This window comes from Biomphalaria glabrata, chromosome 3, assembly GCF_947242115.1.
Source record: "Biomphalaria glabrata chromosome 3, xgBioGlab47.1, whole genome shotgun sequence".
In the NCBI taxonomy this organism is placed as follows: Eukaryota; Metazoa; Mollusca; class Gastropoda; family Planorbidae; genus Biomphalaria; species Biomphalaria glabrata.
In genome coordinates this window covers 55147686-55163762 of record NC_074713.1, presented here as the reverse complement: position 1 = coordinate 55163762, position 16077 = coordinate 55147686, and the positions used below count along the sequence as shown (strand labels likewise).

The window sequence follows — 16077 nt, the reverse complement described above, 5'->3', positions numbered from 1 at the left end:
GTTAGACGTTTACTTCCTGGACTGGTATTTATGCATTTATATTTTCATAAGTTGATGGACTGGTGTTTTGTGTATTTCATAAGAGTGATATAATTGTGTGCTTTATTAAGTATTAAAGTATTATCGATATTCGTGAATATAAGGAGTTAGAGTTGATGTATATTAAGGTTAAGCAAGTATTGAATTATAATTGAGTAACCAAGAAAGTACCAAGCAAGTATTATTTAATATTTAAGAAACCCCTAGTGAGCCAAGTCAAGAAACAAGAACAAGAGTCAAGCAGCAGCAGTAAATATATATATAATTTGAAACCCTGACACTGTAAGGGGATGGCTGTTATGAGATTTATGACTTAAAGTGACTTAACTACAAACAAGAAGGTGATTGGGTAACTACAAACAAGAAGGTGATTGGGTAACTACAAACAAGAAGGTGATTGGGTAACTGCAAACAAGAAGGTGATTGGGTAACTGCAAACAAGAAGGTGATTGGGTAACTGCAAACAAGAAGGTGATTGGGTAACTGCAAACAAGAAGGTGATTGGATAACTACAAACAAGAAAGTGATTGGGTAACTGCAAACAAGAAAGTGATTGTAACTACAAACAAGAAGGTGATTGGATAACTACAAACAAGAAAGTGATTGGGTAACTGCAAACAAGAAAGTGATTGGGTAACTGCAAACAAGAAGGTGATTGGATAACTACAAACAAGAAAGTGATTGGGTAACTGCAAACAAGAAAGTGATTGTAACTACAAACAAGAAGGTGATTGTGTAACTGCAAACAAGAAGACGATTGAGTAACTGCAAACAAGAAGGTGATTGGGTAACTGCAAACAAGAAGGTGATTGGGTAACTGCAAACAAGAAAGAGATTGGGATGACAATTTAACAAGCTACTAATCCATCTTACAAATCTACACTGGCGATATACATGAGATGTTTCTCAATAGAGGGAAGCAACAAAAGCTGCAAAGACTTGATTCAATGGCCGTGAATTTCTTTCAATCTACCCTAAATTCCAGAGAGCTGTTTGGAATTGTGAAAGACCTGGGGGTTGGCACTGGTGACTTCTCCCTCCAGGCCATCTCAAGCCTAAAAGCATTACTTTAAGTCATAAATCTCATAACAGCCATCCCCTTACACTATTTCCAATACTTCTTCAGATTAATTTTAAAGGAAGGCTTTGCAAAAATGAATTCACTGACATCTTACAAGTATTTTCTATTCTAATTATTTAGCCTTAAATTTGTTACATTTATGACCTGCTCATGCAGCTGTCAGTTGTCGAAATAGATGAAAAAGTAATTACCTGTAAATGTCTCACCATATTGACCACCTCACGAGTAGAGTACGGGTAGTTAATCAATCCCTGGTCAGCCATCTCTCTCAGATCAGCAAAGGCAGACACTAGTCGTTTCAATGTTGTGTCTGACACATCTGGTCCATATTGGCGAAGCATGGCCATTTCTGATTCCATGTCTGGGTTGTCAATAGCATGACAGCTGAAGATATCCCCTGTAACACAGCAGAGATATGGATACAAATTCCTTAAAATCAACTCATCAGCCAAAGCTTAGCAGTAACTGTTTACACCCCATAAGTTCCTATTTCTTTTTTCAAAGAAATAGCATTAAAGAAAAAGTCTTAAAACATTTCAGAAAAATGTGTATGCTACAAGAAAAATCACATTAAAAATAAATCAATATGTCTAGTTTCAAAAACAATATGCACTTTCAAAACTTTTAAAACAAAAAAAAAACAAAAAAACTAAATTTCCTTGGTTGGCTATACGATATGTGGTATTGTAACTTTTTTAATAAGATGTTTAAAAAAAAAAATTGAATAAGGTTTACATATCTAGTTTTCACTACATAAAAAAAATAAATTTATCTTCTTGTTCTGAAGAGATATGAAGAGCTCTTCCTGTAAGAAAGTTTTGGTAAGTTCTACAACATCATACCACATTAGGATTCTCTTATAAGCACAGAATTCTATCACAATAAAAGATATTAGGTAAAAAGAGACCTTTATCTTTGTGTCAGTTTTCTTTATTTCAAGGTTGATATTTGTATCTACATTTTCAGTCGGGGGGGGGGGGGGGGGGGTATGACCAGAGTGAATATGTTACTTTGATATTTTGGTATGATAGTTATACCCCTTGTATATGTACCCCCCAGGTTTTGAATGTGAATAGTCTAGTACATGTTATTATTATAGCTTTTGTATAGCGCTACTTTCATGCTTATAGCATGCTCAGAGCGCTTTGGTCCAATCTCATTTGTGGACCGTGGGGGGGAGGGGGTATCTAGGAGTTGGTGTTCCATGCTGCCTTTAGGCGCTCAGTAAACGCAACTATGCCCGAGTCGGATGTCGAGCCTCGAGGCCCCTTCTAGGTAGCCAAGACAAGCCAAGTTCAAGCGCACTTGGCCTCTCGACCACGCTTCCCACAATTGTTATGAACTGAATGGTTTAGTCTTTTTTGAATGTGCGAGAGAGTGTGTTAGTCAGTGAGGTCTTGCTCCCGGTCCAGGAAGGTTGGACGTTTACTTACTGGACTGGTGTTGTGTATTAAGATTTATTAAGAGTTAATATAATTGTCTGCTTATTAAGTATTAAAGTACTATTTATGTAATCCATATATATATATTTGGAGTTGGAGTTAAAGTGTATCTAGTAGTAATTGTTCTTATTTGTATAACCATTAATGAGCCAAGCAAGTTTTAATAATTGTAATTGAGTAACCAAGTAACCTTTAATGAGCCAAGCCAAAGAAAAGCAAGAATAGAACCCTGACAAGTAATATGTTTTGTATACATGAGAAATATTCTGTTCTTTACAATGCTAAAACCATTATCATTTTATAAATTAACGCAGAGTTCTAAATTATAAATTATAAGCTTGACTTAGTGACAGAATTAACACAGAGTTCTAAATTATAAATTATAAGCTTGACTTAGTGACAGAATTAACACAGAGTTCTAAATTATAAATTATAAGCTTGACTTAGTGACAGAATTAACACAGAGTCCTAAATTATAAATTATAAGCTTGACTTAGTGACTAAGCTATCAAGCTATAAGCTAGAGATAGTAATATAGCAATATATAGCAATATCAACTCTATCTCTCAATCAAACATTTAGCATCTTGTAAAAATAATATATTTATAGCTTTTATATAGCGCTACCTTCATAAGCATGCTCAGAGCGCTTTGGTCCAATCTTATTTGTGGAGAGGGGGGGGGGGGGGTATCTAGGAGTTGGTTTTCCATGCTGCCTTTAGGCGCTCAGTAAACACAACTCTGCCCGAGTCGGGTGTCGAACCTCGAGCCCACTTCTAGGTAGCCAAGCCAAGCCAAGTTCAAGCGCACTTAGCCTCTCGACCACGCTTCCCAGGTCTATGATTTAGCATCTTGTAAAAATAATATGATTTAGCATCTTGTAAAGATAATATGATTTAGTAAAGATAATATGAGTTACATCAGGTAAAGATAATCTGACTTAGTTACAATTACACCAAGCAAACATATACTATATATATGTACTTACCCATGGCACCAAAGAAATCATTGCCTAAGAAAGGAAAACCTGGGCGATTGGCCAGTATAATCATTCGGAAGTCTGGATGGGCCACAATTATATTTTGTTTGGGAGTGATTCCTGAGCCAGCTGTCAGAGAAATCAAAATATTTTATGAAAACACAAATTTCAGGCAAAAAAAGGTAACAAAACAAAGAGCCTATATAAACATGCTTATTCCCAAGTCATGTGGCTATTACCAGCCACTATCCTGCGTCCGTCTGCTAAATGCATCTCTCCGGACTCCACTAAAGTCTTCAGAACACACGTGACGTTTGTGGGTGCTTTGTCAGCTTCATCCACCACCAGGACATGACCCAGTTTTACAGCTACAACCTAAGAATAGAGTATCACATTGTTATCATGTGACATGGATATGATCCATACATGAAGAATTTTACATTTGATTAGCTAACATAAAATTCCAGCTAAGTTACTCTAAGAACTAAGCAACCAGCTATATTCAGTGTTCAAAATGTTTTTCCGGTATCATTTAATAAAGGTAAGGTACTCAGGGACAGGAAAGAAGTTTATACCATTCCCTTATTTTTAAAAAAGGAGGTAAATCTGATTTAAGAAACGCTCAAAGTAACATGCATGATGTCACGTAATGTACGGCTCAAGGTCTCAGGGTTTGAAAAAAAAAGTTATTTACAGCATATTAAGTTAGAGACAACACTCATAACACTGTAATTATGTGTCAAGGTCTTATTGTTTGCATGAATATGTTGCTTAAAATTAAATTACTATTACTTTCTCATACTGTTAATAATAGACATTGGAATTTACTAAAAATAGAGTTTTCAATTATGTCAATTGGGTTTACTTTTGTGACTCTACAAATGACTTTGGTTTAAATGAAGGCAAGTGATTGAAGGGGATGTAAGAGGATCAGAATAATTAGATTTATTGAAATAAAATAGCCAAAGTGGAAATCCAGGTCGTTACATGATAGTAGTCCTTCTTCAAAAGCAAATATTTTAGTAACCCAGAGAACTGTTATAGTTGCAATGCCTGACTTACTAGTGGTGAGTCCTCATAAGTTATGATGCCCTCTCGGACTGTTGGCTGCAATGTCAATGTCTGTACAGTGGTATCTCTGGGGAAACATAGCACTGACATATACAATAAGTTTCTTATATTATTTTATCATAGTTGTTTTCTGTTTTGGTCAATAGATTGACATCTTACAAAAAGTAAACACTGATATTCAAATGTAAGACTACAGTGCATCCATTAAGTAGCATTAAGAATTTATTTACACATTTTTATAAGGATAGTAATTATTAAAATAAAAATTTCCTTCAAGACTTGCTTATATTTTGTTATGGAGTAAGCGTGCATGTTTGTATTGCTTGGTGATTTCTGATGTCACCTGTGAGCAGGATTGATGCAACTGAATGGACAGATTGGAGTGAACAGCTGATGAAAGTCAGGCCATAACAGAGACAGATGGACGTGTGGTTATTGTGGTTGTAAAACGAGTTTGTTTAATTTGTTTAATTTGTTGAACATCTTATTCAACTTGTGATCTCTACATACATCTACACTGGAATTGAAAGCTCTATATACTGTCAAATAAAAGTTCAGTTTATTTTTGTCTAAAAGAAGTGTGTTCAAGTTTTTTTTTTCAAGCACTGTATTAAACAAAAGTTAGTTGGACTGTCTGGAGCTACAGCCCAAACAACTTTTATTACCACTTATGGTCAACCACTAAAGATGGCTTTAAGTGGAAAGCACAGTGACCAATACCTTTTACTTAACTCTATGGAGAGCTGCTAGATCTGGAAACCACTCACAGATATAGGACTAATTATCTGAACCCTAAAGCTCTATGGCCATATTACAAGGTCTTGCAAAGACCTTCCTTCAGGGAACAGGACCAGGAAAAGAAGAAGAGGCAGACAAAGCAATGGGAACATAAAAGAATGGACGGCCTGCCATTGAAAGAGGTTCAATCCAAGGCAAAAGACAGAGAGGAATGGAGAAATATGGTTGACAAATCTTGTGTGGCGACCCAATGGTCCAACAGACTAAGGCAGAGGTGAAGGTGACCTGAACCCACCAACATGATAATGAGAATGCAGGAGAAGAAGAAAAAAATGAGATTTCTTTTTAGATCCTAAATTTGGAAGCAACATTTTGCACAGTAGACAACAAGCTCCACCTGGTGGAAGTTATGTCTATTTTATACTACCAGGTTCTATAACCCAGCAAGTGTATTAGAAAAAACCTACAATACTAAACTCTCATCCTCCAATGCCTACAGAGGCCACATCACTGACCTATGAAGCTGAACATATTCTCTGGGCCTGTTTAACAGCTGCAGAAACCTGTCAACAATCTTATTCTTGCCGACACCTTGATTCCCCACCAGAAGTAAGTGTTCCCCGAGAGTGAAATCTTTTAACATGTCCTCCATCACAGCCAGATGCTACATGGGAAAAGTTCAAAAGGGGCAACTATTGTAAGACATTGGTCATCACTTCATATATTTTTTAGTTAGATATGATAAGCTTAAATGAATAAATGAATGATAAAATGTTAAGAGATGGTCAGAATTAATAGAACATCTCACTAACTAGACTAACTTGCTAATATAGTTAGTTATAATTATTCCACCTATAGTAACATTCTTCAGTTGAACTAAGGTCCAGATTTGTCAACTTTTTTTTTTTACAATGCAATTATAAAATATAAAAATTTAGTGTTTTTTTTTAGTATTTCAATTGAAACAGTTGTTTTAAAACTCAAACAATCTAATCAAAAGTAAGTCTTAGGGTTCAAACTAGGTCATAGCTGAGACTATGAGTCTATGGCTCCAACTAATGTGTGGCTGAGAAGCCAAAAACTGCCGGGCTATGGATCGTCCACCTAACAAAGGGCTCGAATTTGAATCCAGACTCTAGCAGAGTTGTGTTTGATGAGATCCTGAAGGCAGCACGGAAGCCTTCTCCCAGATACCTCCTCCCCACAGAGATTGGACTAAAGTGCACCAAGCATAAAAGCATGAAAGATGCTCAATATAAAAGCAATTTAGAAAAAACAACTGTGCCATGATTGACAAAGTGGCCATGAAATGAACTCATAGGAAAAACCTGGGCTATGACTAAAACTATGACCAAGTCAAACTAACCGTGCGCCCTGGCTGAGTCTGTAACTTAAAAACCCAATCTAAGTAATCAACTTACTTGTGGGTTCTCATAGAACAGTATGTCTGGGACCTTGGTTCTATTCTGTGGGTTATAAACCGCAACGCTGGTCTTGCCAAGTCTCACGATACCATCTTTCACTTCACCTAGAAGTTGTCAGACAAAGGAAGCAATAAGAATTACTTATGTGCTACCTAAGAGTACTATCTACTACATCAGCGGTTCTCAACCTTCAAAGCTCGGCGACCCCTTTTTTTACAATCCCCCACTCTGCCGCGACCCCCCCCCCACACACACACACACCAATAGAAGACTAGGCAATAATAATCCATAGTTTCGATGGTCTTAAGTGACCCCTGGCAAATGGTCAATCGACCCCCAGTGGGGTCACGACCCACAGGTTGAGAACCCCTGTCCTACATCACAAGTTCCCTAATGATTGTGTCCTACATGAAATAGAATGCTGGTAGTCATCCAGATGATGATCTTTATCTGTAGGGAGCACTTGACACTCCTCCAAAGTTTGGTTCAATGCTGACTGGGCAAGCCGCGGCAGAAACCTGTCGGACAAAGAAAATACTTTCATTTTAAATTTATCAGATTTTACTAGAAAATACAAAACTTGGGCCCTGCAGGGTCACATATATGCATGTTGTTTTTTTTTGCATTTTCTATACCGTAGTTCACCCCTGCAGCAGTATATCTTTGTTTCTGAGTTTTAAACATTTTACTAGCAGAAATCTTTTTATAGACAAGTTTACATTAATGATATAATAAATATATAACAAATATTAAAACTTTATATTAAAACTTTATATCTCAGATCCCTATACATCATAGTTGTGGAACTCACTCCCTATTGATCTCAGACAGACAGCATGTTACACCACTTTTAAGAACAACATTAAGACCTACTTGTTTAAAAATTTTTTAGATTAGTTTTTTATTTCTGCTGTCTTGTTTGTGTTTGTAATGTTGTTACAGCGCCTCGAGCCTACATTTTGTTTGTTAACAGCGCTTTATAAATAAAATTATTATTATTATTATTGTCTGTTAAAAGCCTTCGTCATGGTCAGCAGAAGTGTTCTTTTCACACTCCTATGAAAAATGGGATGCCCTCCAGAACGACTAAAGTTGACTAAAGTTCATTGAGTGTTTTCATTAGGAAACAAAATGTACATGAAATTTAAGGATCTGCCTATTTAGTCACATTAGAAGTTGCAAAGGGAAAAGAGCATCTCTGAAGACGTGGAATGCCACAGATTGCATATTAAATGTTTCTCTATAAGGCAGTATTGTTCTTAAATGAAGGATCTTAATGGCATAAATAAAAATGCACTTGAAAAAAAGTAAAACTACCTGGCCAAGCAAGCTTTGTGTATGACACTATAGAGATCCTCACTTGAGAATTGAGCCAACCTGCGAGCTACCCGCAATAACTGACGTGTAGAGAAACTGGAAGCTAAGGATTGAAGCTGAAAGGGGGTAAAGGTCAGAGTAGACAATCTATATATCAAACTATGGCAGACTTCCTAAGTACCTATTTTGTTATAGGTCACATTTTTTAAAAAAAGTCTATGATATTTTCTAAAACAAAAACTTAAAATCATGCATCAGGGTAGAGATCAAATGCTTACCGTTCCATCTGATGATGCCCTTAGTTTATGTACAAAGTCAAAAAGTTTATTGAGGTCAGGGACATTAGGAACCTGAATAAAGTAAAAACAAAAAATTGACGGTTTAACAAATGATTGCATCACTTTAAAGAAATGATAACATAAAATATTTTCATTCTGACACATGATGTAACAGGAGACATTAAAACACCAACTAGTGAAATCTGCCCATGTGGTGTGTCACCAGAGAATGCTGACCATGTCCTTCAAAACTACCTACTTTATCAAGAGGCCCGAATAAGGCACTGGCCCCTAAAAAGCCCCTATAGAAAGAAAACTATAAGGAGAGCTCCCTGATTTGGAAACAACTACACAGTTCATCTCATATATTGGTCTAGTCATCTGAATGCTCCAACAGTTCATCTCATATATTGGTCTAGTCATCTGAATGCTCCAACAGTTCATCTCAAAATATTGGTGTAGTCATCTGAATGCTCCAACAGTTCATCTGAAAATATTGGTCTAGTCATCTGAATGCTCCAACATAATAATGAGAACGAGGAAGAAGAATTAAAACACCAGTATGTCCACAATACTATAAAGGTGCTCAGTTATAATGAAAATGTCTATGTCATAAAAAAATAATATTAAAGACAATGTCTTCAATTCTGAAGATTTAGGATGAGAACAGTGTTCCCCATGACTATGCAAACCAATCTGAAACCTACATATTTTGCCACATCTGATGCAGAAAAAGCCAAGCAACTTTCAAGGACAAATTCCTACAAGTGCTCCTTCTTTCCTAGTGTCACTAGAGCATTGAAAAGGTTGTCTGAAGCGGCCAGGAAAAACAATGACAGAATTTAAGACTCTAATTAACATGCATGACTAGATTGACACATGGATTTGCATAGGAGGCAATTATCTTCTCTTTTGAAGTCACATCTGTAATTTCAAAGATCAGATATTATCATAAGTCACATTTTGTACTGTGAAAAGATTTAAGAACTCACCAGTCTAGCAATGACATCCATTTCTTCAGTTCTGGACAGAGGCCGCATGCTGTGATACAGGAATGTTGTCAACATCTCAGGACTCAGCCACTGCTGTTTTGTGCTGCCAACTACTGGAGGCTCTGACAGAGCAATGATACGGAAGGACGGATGGATAGGGAAAATATTTCTGGACAGACAGAATGTAGCAGTGTAAATATAGAACTCTATCGAACTGACTATAACAATCTAAGTGAAGTTAAATGATGAGTTAAGTAAGACTTTGATTAAATAACATAAAGAGTCAATCTTATCAGGATATTTACAAACTTTAATAGGTCACAGCTGGGGCTGCGTAGCCACGGGAAATACTGTATTCCTCATTAATCTTCGGACTCGAAGACAAGCCATATTATTATTATTATTTACAAACTTTCAAAACATCTATCGTAACAAAATGAATAATTAATAAATTGATTATTTGAATAACTTTTTTTTTGATAATACAGCCAACCAATTTTGTTTGTCAGTTTAGATTCGTGAATTTATTATTTTTAATGGAATAGTTTATTCTAGGGATAGAATTATACTTATTTATTTGAAGAGTGTTCTAATGTTCAAGTTATAAATAATCTTCTACTCTTAATTTATTTTGGATTTAGGTTATGTTGACATGCATTCAATCAATGGCAGCACTAACCTGTTCTCCATGTCCTTGTCAGTGAAGCCAGTCTCAGTCTTGATCTCATCATACTTCTCCTGACTTACAAGCCTGGTTCCATCAAATAACTGCAACTCTCTCTCATGAACTAACCTAGAGTCATAGATACACAAATAACTGCAACTCTCTCTCATGAACTAACCTAGAGTCATAGATACACAAATAACTGCAACTCTCTCTCATGAACTAACCTAGAGTCATAGATACACAAATAACTGCAACTCTCTCTCATGAACTAACCTAGAGTCATAGATACACAAATAACTGCAACTCTCTCTCATGAACTAACCTAGAGTCATAGATACACAAATAACTGCAACTCTCTCTCATGAACTAACCTAGAGTCATAGATACACAAATAACTGCAACTCTCTCTCATGAACTAACCTAAAGTGATAGATCTTCTTATCTTATATAAGCCTGGTTCCATCAAATAACTGCAACTCTCTCTCATGAACTAACCTAGAGTCATAGATACACAAATAACTGTAACTCTCTCTCATGAACTAACCTAGAGTCATAGATACACAAATAACTGCAACTCTCTCTCATGAACTAACCTAGAGTCATAGATACACAAATAACTGCAACTCTCTCTCATGAACTAACCTAAAGTGATAGATCTTCTTATCTTATATAAGCCTGGTTCCATCAAATAACTGCAACTCTCTCTCTCATGAACTAACCTAAAGTCATAGATCTTCTTATTATCTTATATAATACAGACGTTACTTCAAAAAGGAAGATGATTACGTCCTACGTGTCATGCACTTAATCATACATACTAACCAATGACATAAATTAAACAGTGTTTTATATCTTCTTAGTGATAGTAGAATGTTTAAATCTAGAAGGTGATAACTGCAAGTTAAGGGCCTTGAAGGTATCTGTGAGGCCAGTGTTATTATCCCCTTGGTAGATATAACAATGGGGCATATTGTTATTTTAGATAACTTCCATAAACGCTTTATCTCCAAGCCTAGGTTCCCATATTTTCGTTGTTTTCCAACTCATTTTTCTTAAATTATGAGATAGTGGTACGGCAAAGTCAATAATGGTAGCGGATTTTGTTCTTATTACTATTATTATTATTAACAATGAGTCTCAAGTTTCAATTCCAATACAGACCAGTAATTTTTGACTCGCTTTCAGCCCCCAAGTCCAGAAAAGAGATGGGTGCACACCACAATCCAAGATAGTGCAGAAAGTGTGTACGATTAATTAAATATGATAAGAAACGTATAATGTCTTTAAAAAAAAAAGCTTTCTTTCTAAAGAATGTTTCCATCTTATACAGAATGTGTAATGCCTGGCTGACAGGCAAAAACCACATGACTACATATCAAGGGGGCACGAGTTCAAATCCCTACTTGAACTGACTAGTGTTTGCTGAGCAGCTAAGAGCAGCATGGAAACCTTCTCCCAGACACCCTCCACAATGCCATTCCTTAAAAGGTATTGGACCATAACACACTGAGCCTGCTACAAGCATGAAAGGTGAGTTACACAATGGCAATTTAAAAAAAAAAAAAACTAAAATAATAAGACTAAGGCGAGAATTTGCTTTGTTTTTTCCTATTTTTTTAAATCGAAAGATGTTTACAGCCATTTTTGTTTTATTCCTTAGCAATTTTTTTCTCCTCTTTCAAATACAGTGTGGCCATAGCTCAATGTGTATTGTAGCCAGCAAAAGCAACTATTAAAAATTTTGGTGTGCTCTAAAATTATTCTAAGCATACCTCCAAATATGTATTGGATTTTTTTTTTACCTTGATGAAAGATTTGAAAACCACAAGTAGGAACTAATAGGTTAAATGAATATATGAAGACAAAATCATTCCTTAGCAGATCACTGACCTATGCAGCACAGAGAAGGATCCAGCATTGACCCTGTGGACACCATCCAGTACAGCCAAACTCCCTTCAAGAGCTGCAGTGACAAGAGGCGTGGGTCTCCACACTGTGTCTCCATTGGGTAAGGTGGCCCTCTGCTGGAGAAGGTCTCGTGATGTCATATCCTGTGCGTAGAAATAAAATGTTCAAGTTTTTCAATGATAATTAATCATAATAAATAATTTAAAAAATAATAATATGAACTGATATAAAAAAAAAAGATACTGAAAATTTTTTTTTTCATAAGTAACAACTGGGAAGGACTCATATTGCTTTTAGTTGACGTAATTAGTTACTATTGAATTTTATCACTAAGACTAAGGACTCAGCTTGACCCATTTACAAGAAATGCTCACCTGATACAGCATGATAGGCTCCACATGATAGCCCAACATTTTGGCAAACTGGTTGACCACAACATTTTTACCACATCCCTAGTGGACACAAGAATAGATGAAAACAATGTATGAGTACAGTTGTCAACTGGTAAAGCTGAACAGGATAAGTGCTGTCAAAAATGTACAGTTTATCCTTTTTTGAAGGATGTATTATTTTAGTTTATTACAAATTTTGAAAAGAAATTAAATTATTTCGACATGCATTAAGTAAAAGTAAGTTCCCTTTTCGGACTCTTTGGACCATGGGGCAGATGATCATCTATTTCTATGGCTGAAGATTACAAGGGTGGCATGTGTCCAGCACAACAACTTAATACCTTTCCTTCCCCCAGCTAATGTCAGGTACCCAGTAGAGTTGGGTGAATTCAGAGATGCCCTATGGCTCAAGATTTGACTGAGATTCAAACTCGTGACCATTCTGCTGAAAAACCAAGTGCTTTATCACTGGAGCAAGCCCATTGAAGTAGATATCCTGCAGAGACGCAGGAGATGGATAGGTCACATCCTTCGCAAGCCTGCATCCAACTTAACAAGGCAGGCCCTAACCTAAAACCCCCAAGGAAAGAGGAAGACGGGACGGCCCAGGAATACATGGTGCCGAAATTTGAAAGCAGATGCCAAGCAGATGGGCAAGACGTGAGGACAGTTGGAGAGACTCGCCCAGAACCGAGACACCTGGAGGAAGCTGGTTGGTAGCCTATGCCCCAAAGGGGACCACAGGCAGAGATAAGACGATGAAGCCTTATGACCTATTCAGTAATCAGTAATTATGTTGCACTAATGAAACTCAAAATGTTGCAGATATTCTGATACAATGAAATGTATTTGAACATAAACCTTTGTTCATAGTTATAAAATAAGAATCATGTAAAACAAACCCTTGGTCCTATAACACAGAAATCTTTTACTGAGTGAGATTGAATCATTTCAGACAATATAGAGTTGTGGTACTTTGTGTTGACAAAGGAAGTGGTATTCTTGGTTTCCTCAGCAGCAAGAGTTCCTGAAGGGACCTAACAGAATACAAACATACACATTTATATGTAGAAGATATAAATCTTGTGTTCTTTTTACATTTAACAAGACAACTGACCTGATATATTTGATACAATTTTTAGGAAAATAACTTACATAATGAGTGATGAGTTCAGTACAATATACCAAAAGCCACTATTCTTCTTATCTTATCTTATATAATACAGACGTTACTTCAAAAAAGAAGATGATTACGTCCTACGCGCCATGCATTCAGTCATGCATATTAACCAACGACTTAAATTCTGCCAAGTCACTGGTTTTCCTGGCTGGCTCAGGCAGCCCATTCCATGCTCTAATAGCACTAGGGAAGAAGGAGTATTTGTACAAATTTGTCCTAGCATATGGGATGAGGAATGTGCCTTTATCTTTGTGTCTTTCTGAATATTTAATTAAATTTTGTTTTTCTATTTGAAGATTAGTAGTTTAATAATACTTAGAAAAACTTTAAGTTGATTACCTGGAGAGTGTACAAGGACTTGCAATGCTTGAGTCTCACTGTGGCTTGATTCTCATGTCTGCTCCACTCAGCCACAGAGGTCAAAGAGTCAGAGTTCAAAGGCGCAATGTCAAATTTCTAGAGTGCAAAAAAAAAAAGATTCATATAGATGTAAAAAAAACTGTTGAAGAGCATATTTATTTGAAAACATTAGAAAGGAGAGAAGCCAGAAGTGGATACTTTCAAAGAACAAAAATAAAAGACCTTATATACAAAAATTCAAAATTTAATAAATGGTGGTTGAGCCCCTTAACTGCCAACTTTTTTAGTTTGATCTTCTTCTAGCCAGCTTTATGGCTGCTGAGCTGAGAGCTCTTTTGCAGACTGTGCCAAGGAAAAATAGTGTGCTGTTTTCTTCAGTTGTTCAGCAGTGCCGTACAGTTTAATGTGCAGTCAGAGACTTGATTTGCAGTAAGGTTGTCTCTTCAAGAACTGGTAATGGAAATAAGCACTTCACTAACTATAAAATGCTTCCAGAGGCATTTTATAAAATCCCCTCTGACAACCAGTCCAACTTCTGGCCTTCAAATGTAGCTCAGATAATGATCAAGGCAGAACTATTTTCTCAAATAGATACAAAGGTCGCTTCGAGTTTGTATATTACAAACTCCCCCTTTTTTTTTTGTAAATTTAAGGGATATTTTTTCATAGCAAGACACCTGTTCTAATGTAATTGGTGATTATTGAACATATTTATAGCTGAAAGGAAGAAGATATATTAGGTGGTTGAAGTAGTTCATAAATATTGATAATAACTTCATTAAAACATGACTTTATAAGGGGAAGTAACTCACTTTTAATGTTTCCTCCACCGCTTCTTTCCCTTCCTTCCCCAGCATCACAGTAAATGGATAAAGTCTGTGTAATAACTCAGCATCTGAACAACTTGGGATTGAATTCTGGAATATTTTTTTTTAAGTTAATTATTTTTGGTTAGACTCTTCTCCAATACTAGTCAATATTTATTTATGAAACTCAATACACAAATATTATGTCACTTTAATAGTTTTCTTTAGCACTATAATAGCAAGCATGGTAACTTTTGATGTCTATAAATGTAGGCTATTTAATTAACATCAATAGTAGGTAGTAAGCAAAAATTAATCTTTGAAATCACATGGTATGATGTGTTCTTTAGTGAAATAAAGATTGATTTTTTAAAATTCGGCAAAGACTGGTTAACGCGCAGATCATAAAGTATTCTTTTGCTTTAAATTATGTGTAGCCAGAAGTGCTACCATTATTTATTCTATCAATGTAAGAATATGCTAACAACTAAAGAATGTCACTATCTCTAGCACACTTCTAACAAAGAAAGATCTGGATGTTACCATCACTATAACAACTAAAGAATGTCACTATCTCTAGCACACTTCTAACAAAGAAAGATCTGGATGTTACCATCACTATAACAACTAAAGAATGTCACTATCTCTAGCACACTTCTAACAAAGAAAGATCTGGATGTTACCATCACTATAACAACTAAAGAATGTCACTATCTCTAACTTCTAACAAAGAGAAATAAAAATGTTACCATTATTCTAGCAATGTGAGGCAAATGCTCCACTGGTAAGTCTGGTAAACCAAGCGATGAACTCTCCCTTTGCAACAGTGTGATGGCAAATGACAAAATATGAGACAGTCTGGGGAAAAATGTACAACATTTTTATATAAGCTAGGGCTGATTTTTTTAAAAGTTATGATCACCCTGATTTCTGAGATTTTATATAAGCTAGGGCTGATTTACTTAAAGTTATGATCACCCTGATTTCTGAGATTTTATATATGCTAGGGCTGACTTTTTTTACAGTTATGATCACCCTGAATTCTGAGATTTTATATAAGCTAGGGCTGATTTTTTTACAGTTATGCTCTCCCTGAATTCTGAGATTTTATATAAGCTAGGGCTGATTTTTTTAAAGTTATGATTACCCTGAATTCTGAGATTTTGTTGTGGGTAATTTTTATAAATAGACAAAAATACTTGTTAAGAATCTTAAATATATAAATAAATATGGAATATATCCCTTCAGTTTCTCATTAGTAAAACAAAATAATTGTACCTTAAAGAAATTGTAAATCTTACCTATCAGAAGAAATATTTGGAGCTTGAGAAATCAGCTCTTCCAAAAGCTCCTGCAGAGAAATGGTAATCATTTATTTTATAGACCTCAGATAGTATTAGGGAA

General features: G+C 35.8%; 1 protein-coding gene across 1 annotated transcript in view; it reads right to left on the bottom strand.

Annotated features, from left to right (window-relative positions):
* Nucleotides 1-16077, bottom strand: part of LOC106058244 (von Willebrand factor A domain-containing protein 8-like) — a 55305-nt gene that overhangs the window by 34459 nt on the left and 4769 nt on the right. The window contains exons 7-24 of the mRNA XM_056022720.1: nucleotides 15975-16024; nucleotides 15423-15531; nucleotides 14680-14784; nucleotides 13847-13963; nucleotides 13230-13364; nucleotides 12310-12387; nucleotides 11918-12078; nucleotides 10040-10153; nucleotides 9361-9529; nucleotides 8369-8440; nucleotides 8091-8206; nucleotides 7182-7291; nucleotides 6771-6877; nucleotides 5865-6013; nucleotides 4603-4678; nucleotides 3780-3915; nucleotides 3550-3669; nucleotides 1312-1517 (exon numbers count right to left, since the gene is read on the bottom strand). Coding sequence (XP_055878695.1) covers nucleotides 1312-1517; nucleotides 3550-3669; nucleotides 3780-3915; nucleotides 4603-4678; nucleotides 5865-6013; nucleotides 6771-6877; nucleotides 7182-7291; nucleotides 8091-8206; nucleotides 8369-8440; nucleotides 9361-9529; nucleotides 10040-10153; nucleotides 11918-12078; nucleotides 12310-12387; nucleotides 13230-13364; nucleotides 13847-13963; nucleotides 14680-14784; nucleotides 15423-15531; nucleotides 15975-16024 — 2130 coding nt within the window. The remainder of the gene's footprint in view (nucleotides 1-1311; nucleotides 1518-3549; nucleotides 3670-3779; nucleotides 3916-4602; nucleotides 4679-5864; nucleotides 6014-6770; nucleotides 6878-7181; nucleotides 7292-8090; nucleotides 8207-8368; nucleotides 8441-9360; nucleotides 9530-10039; nucleotides 10154-11917; nucleotides 12079-12309; nucleotides 12388-13229; nucleotides 13365-13846; nucleotides 13964-14679; nucleotides 14785-15422; nucleotides 15532-15974; nucleotides 16025-16077) is intronic.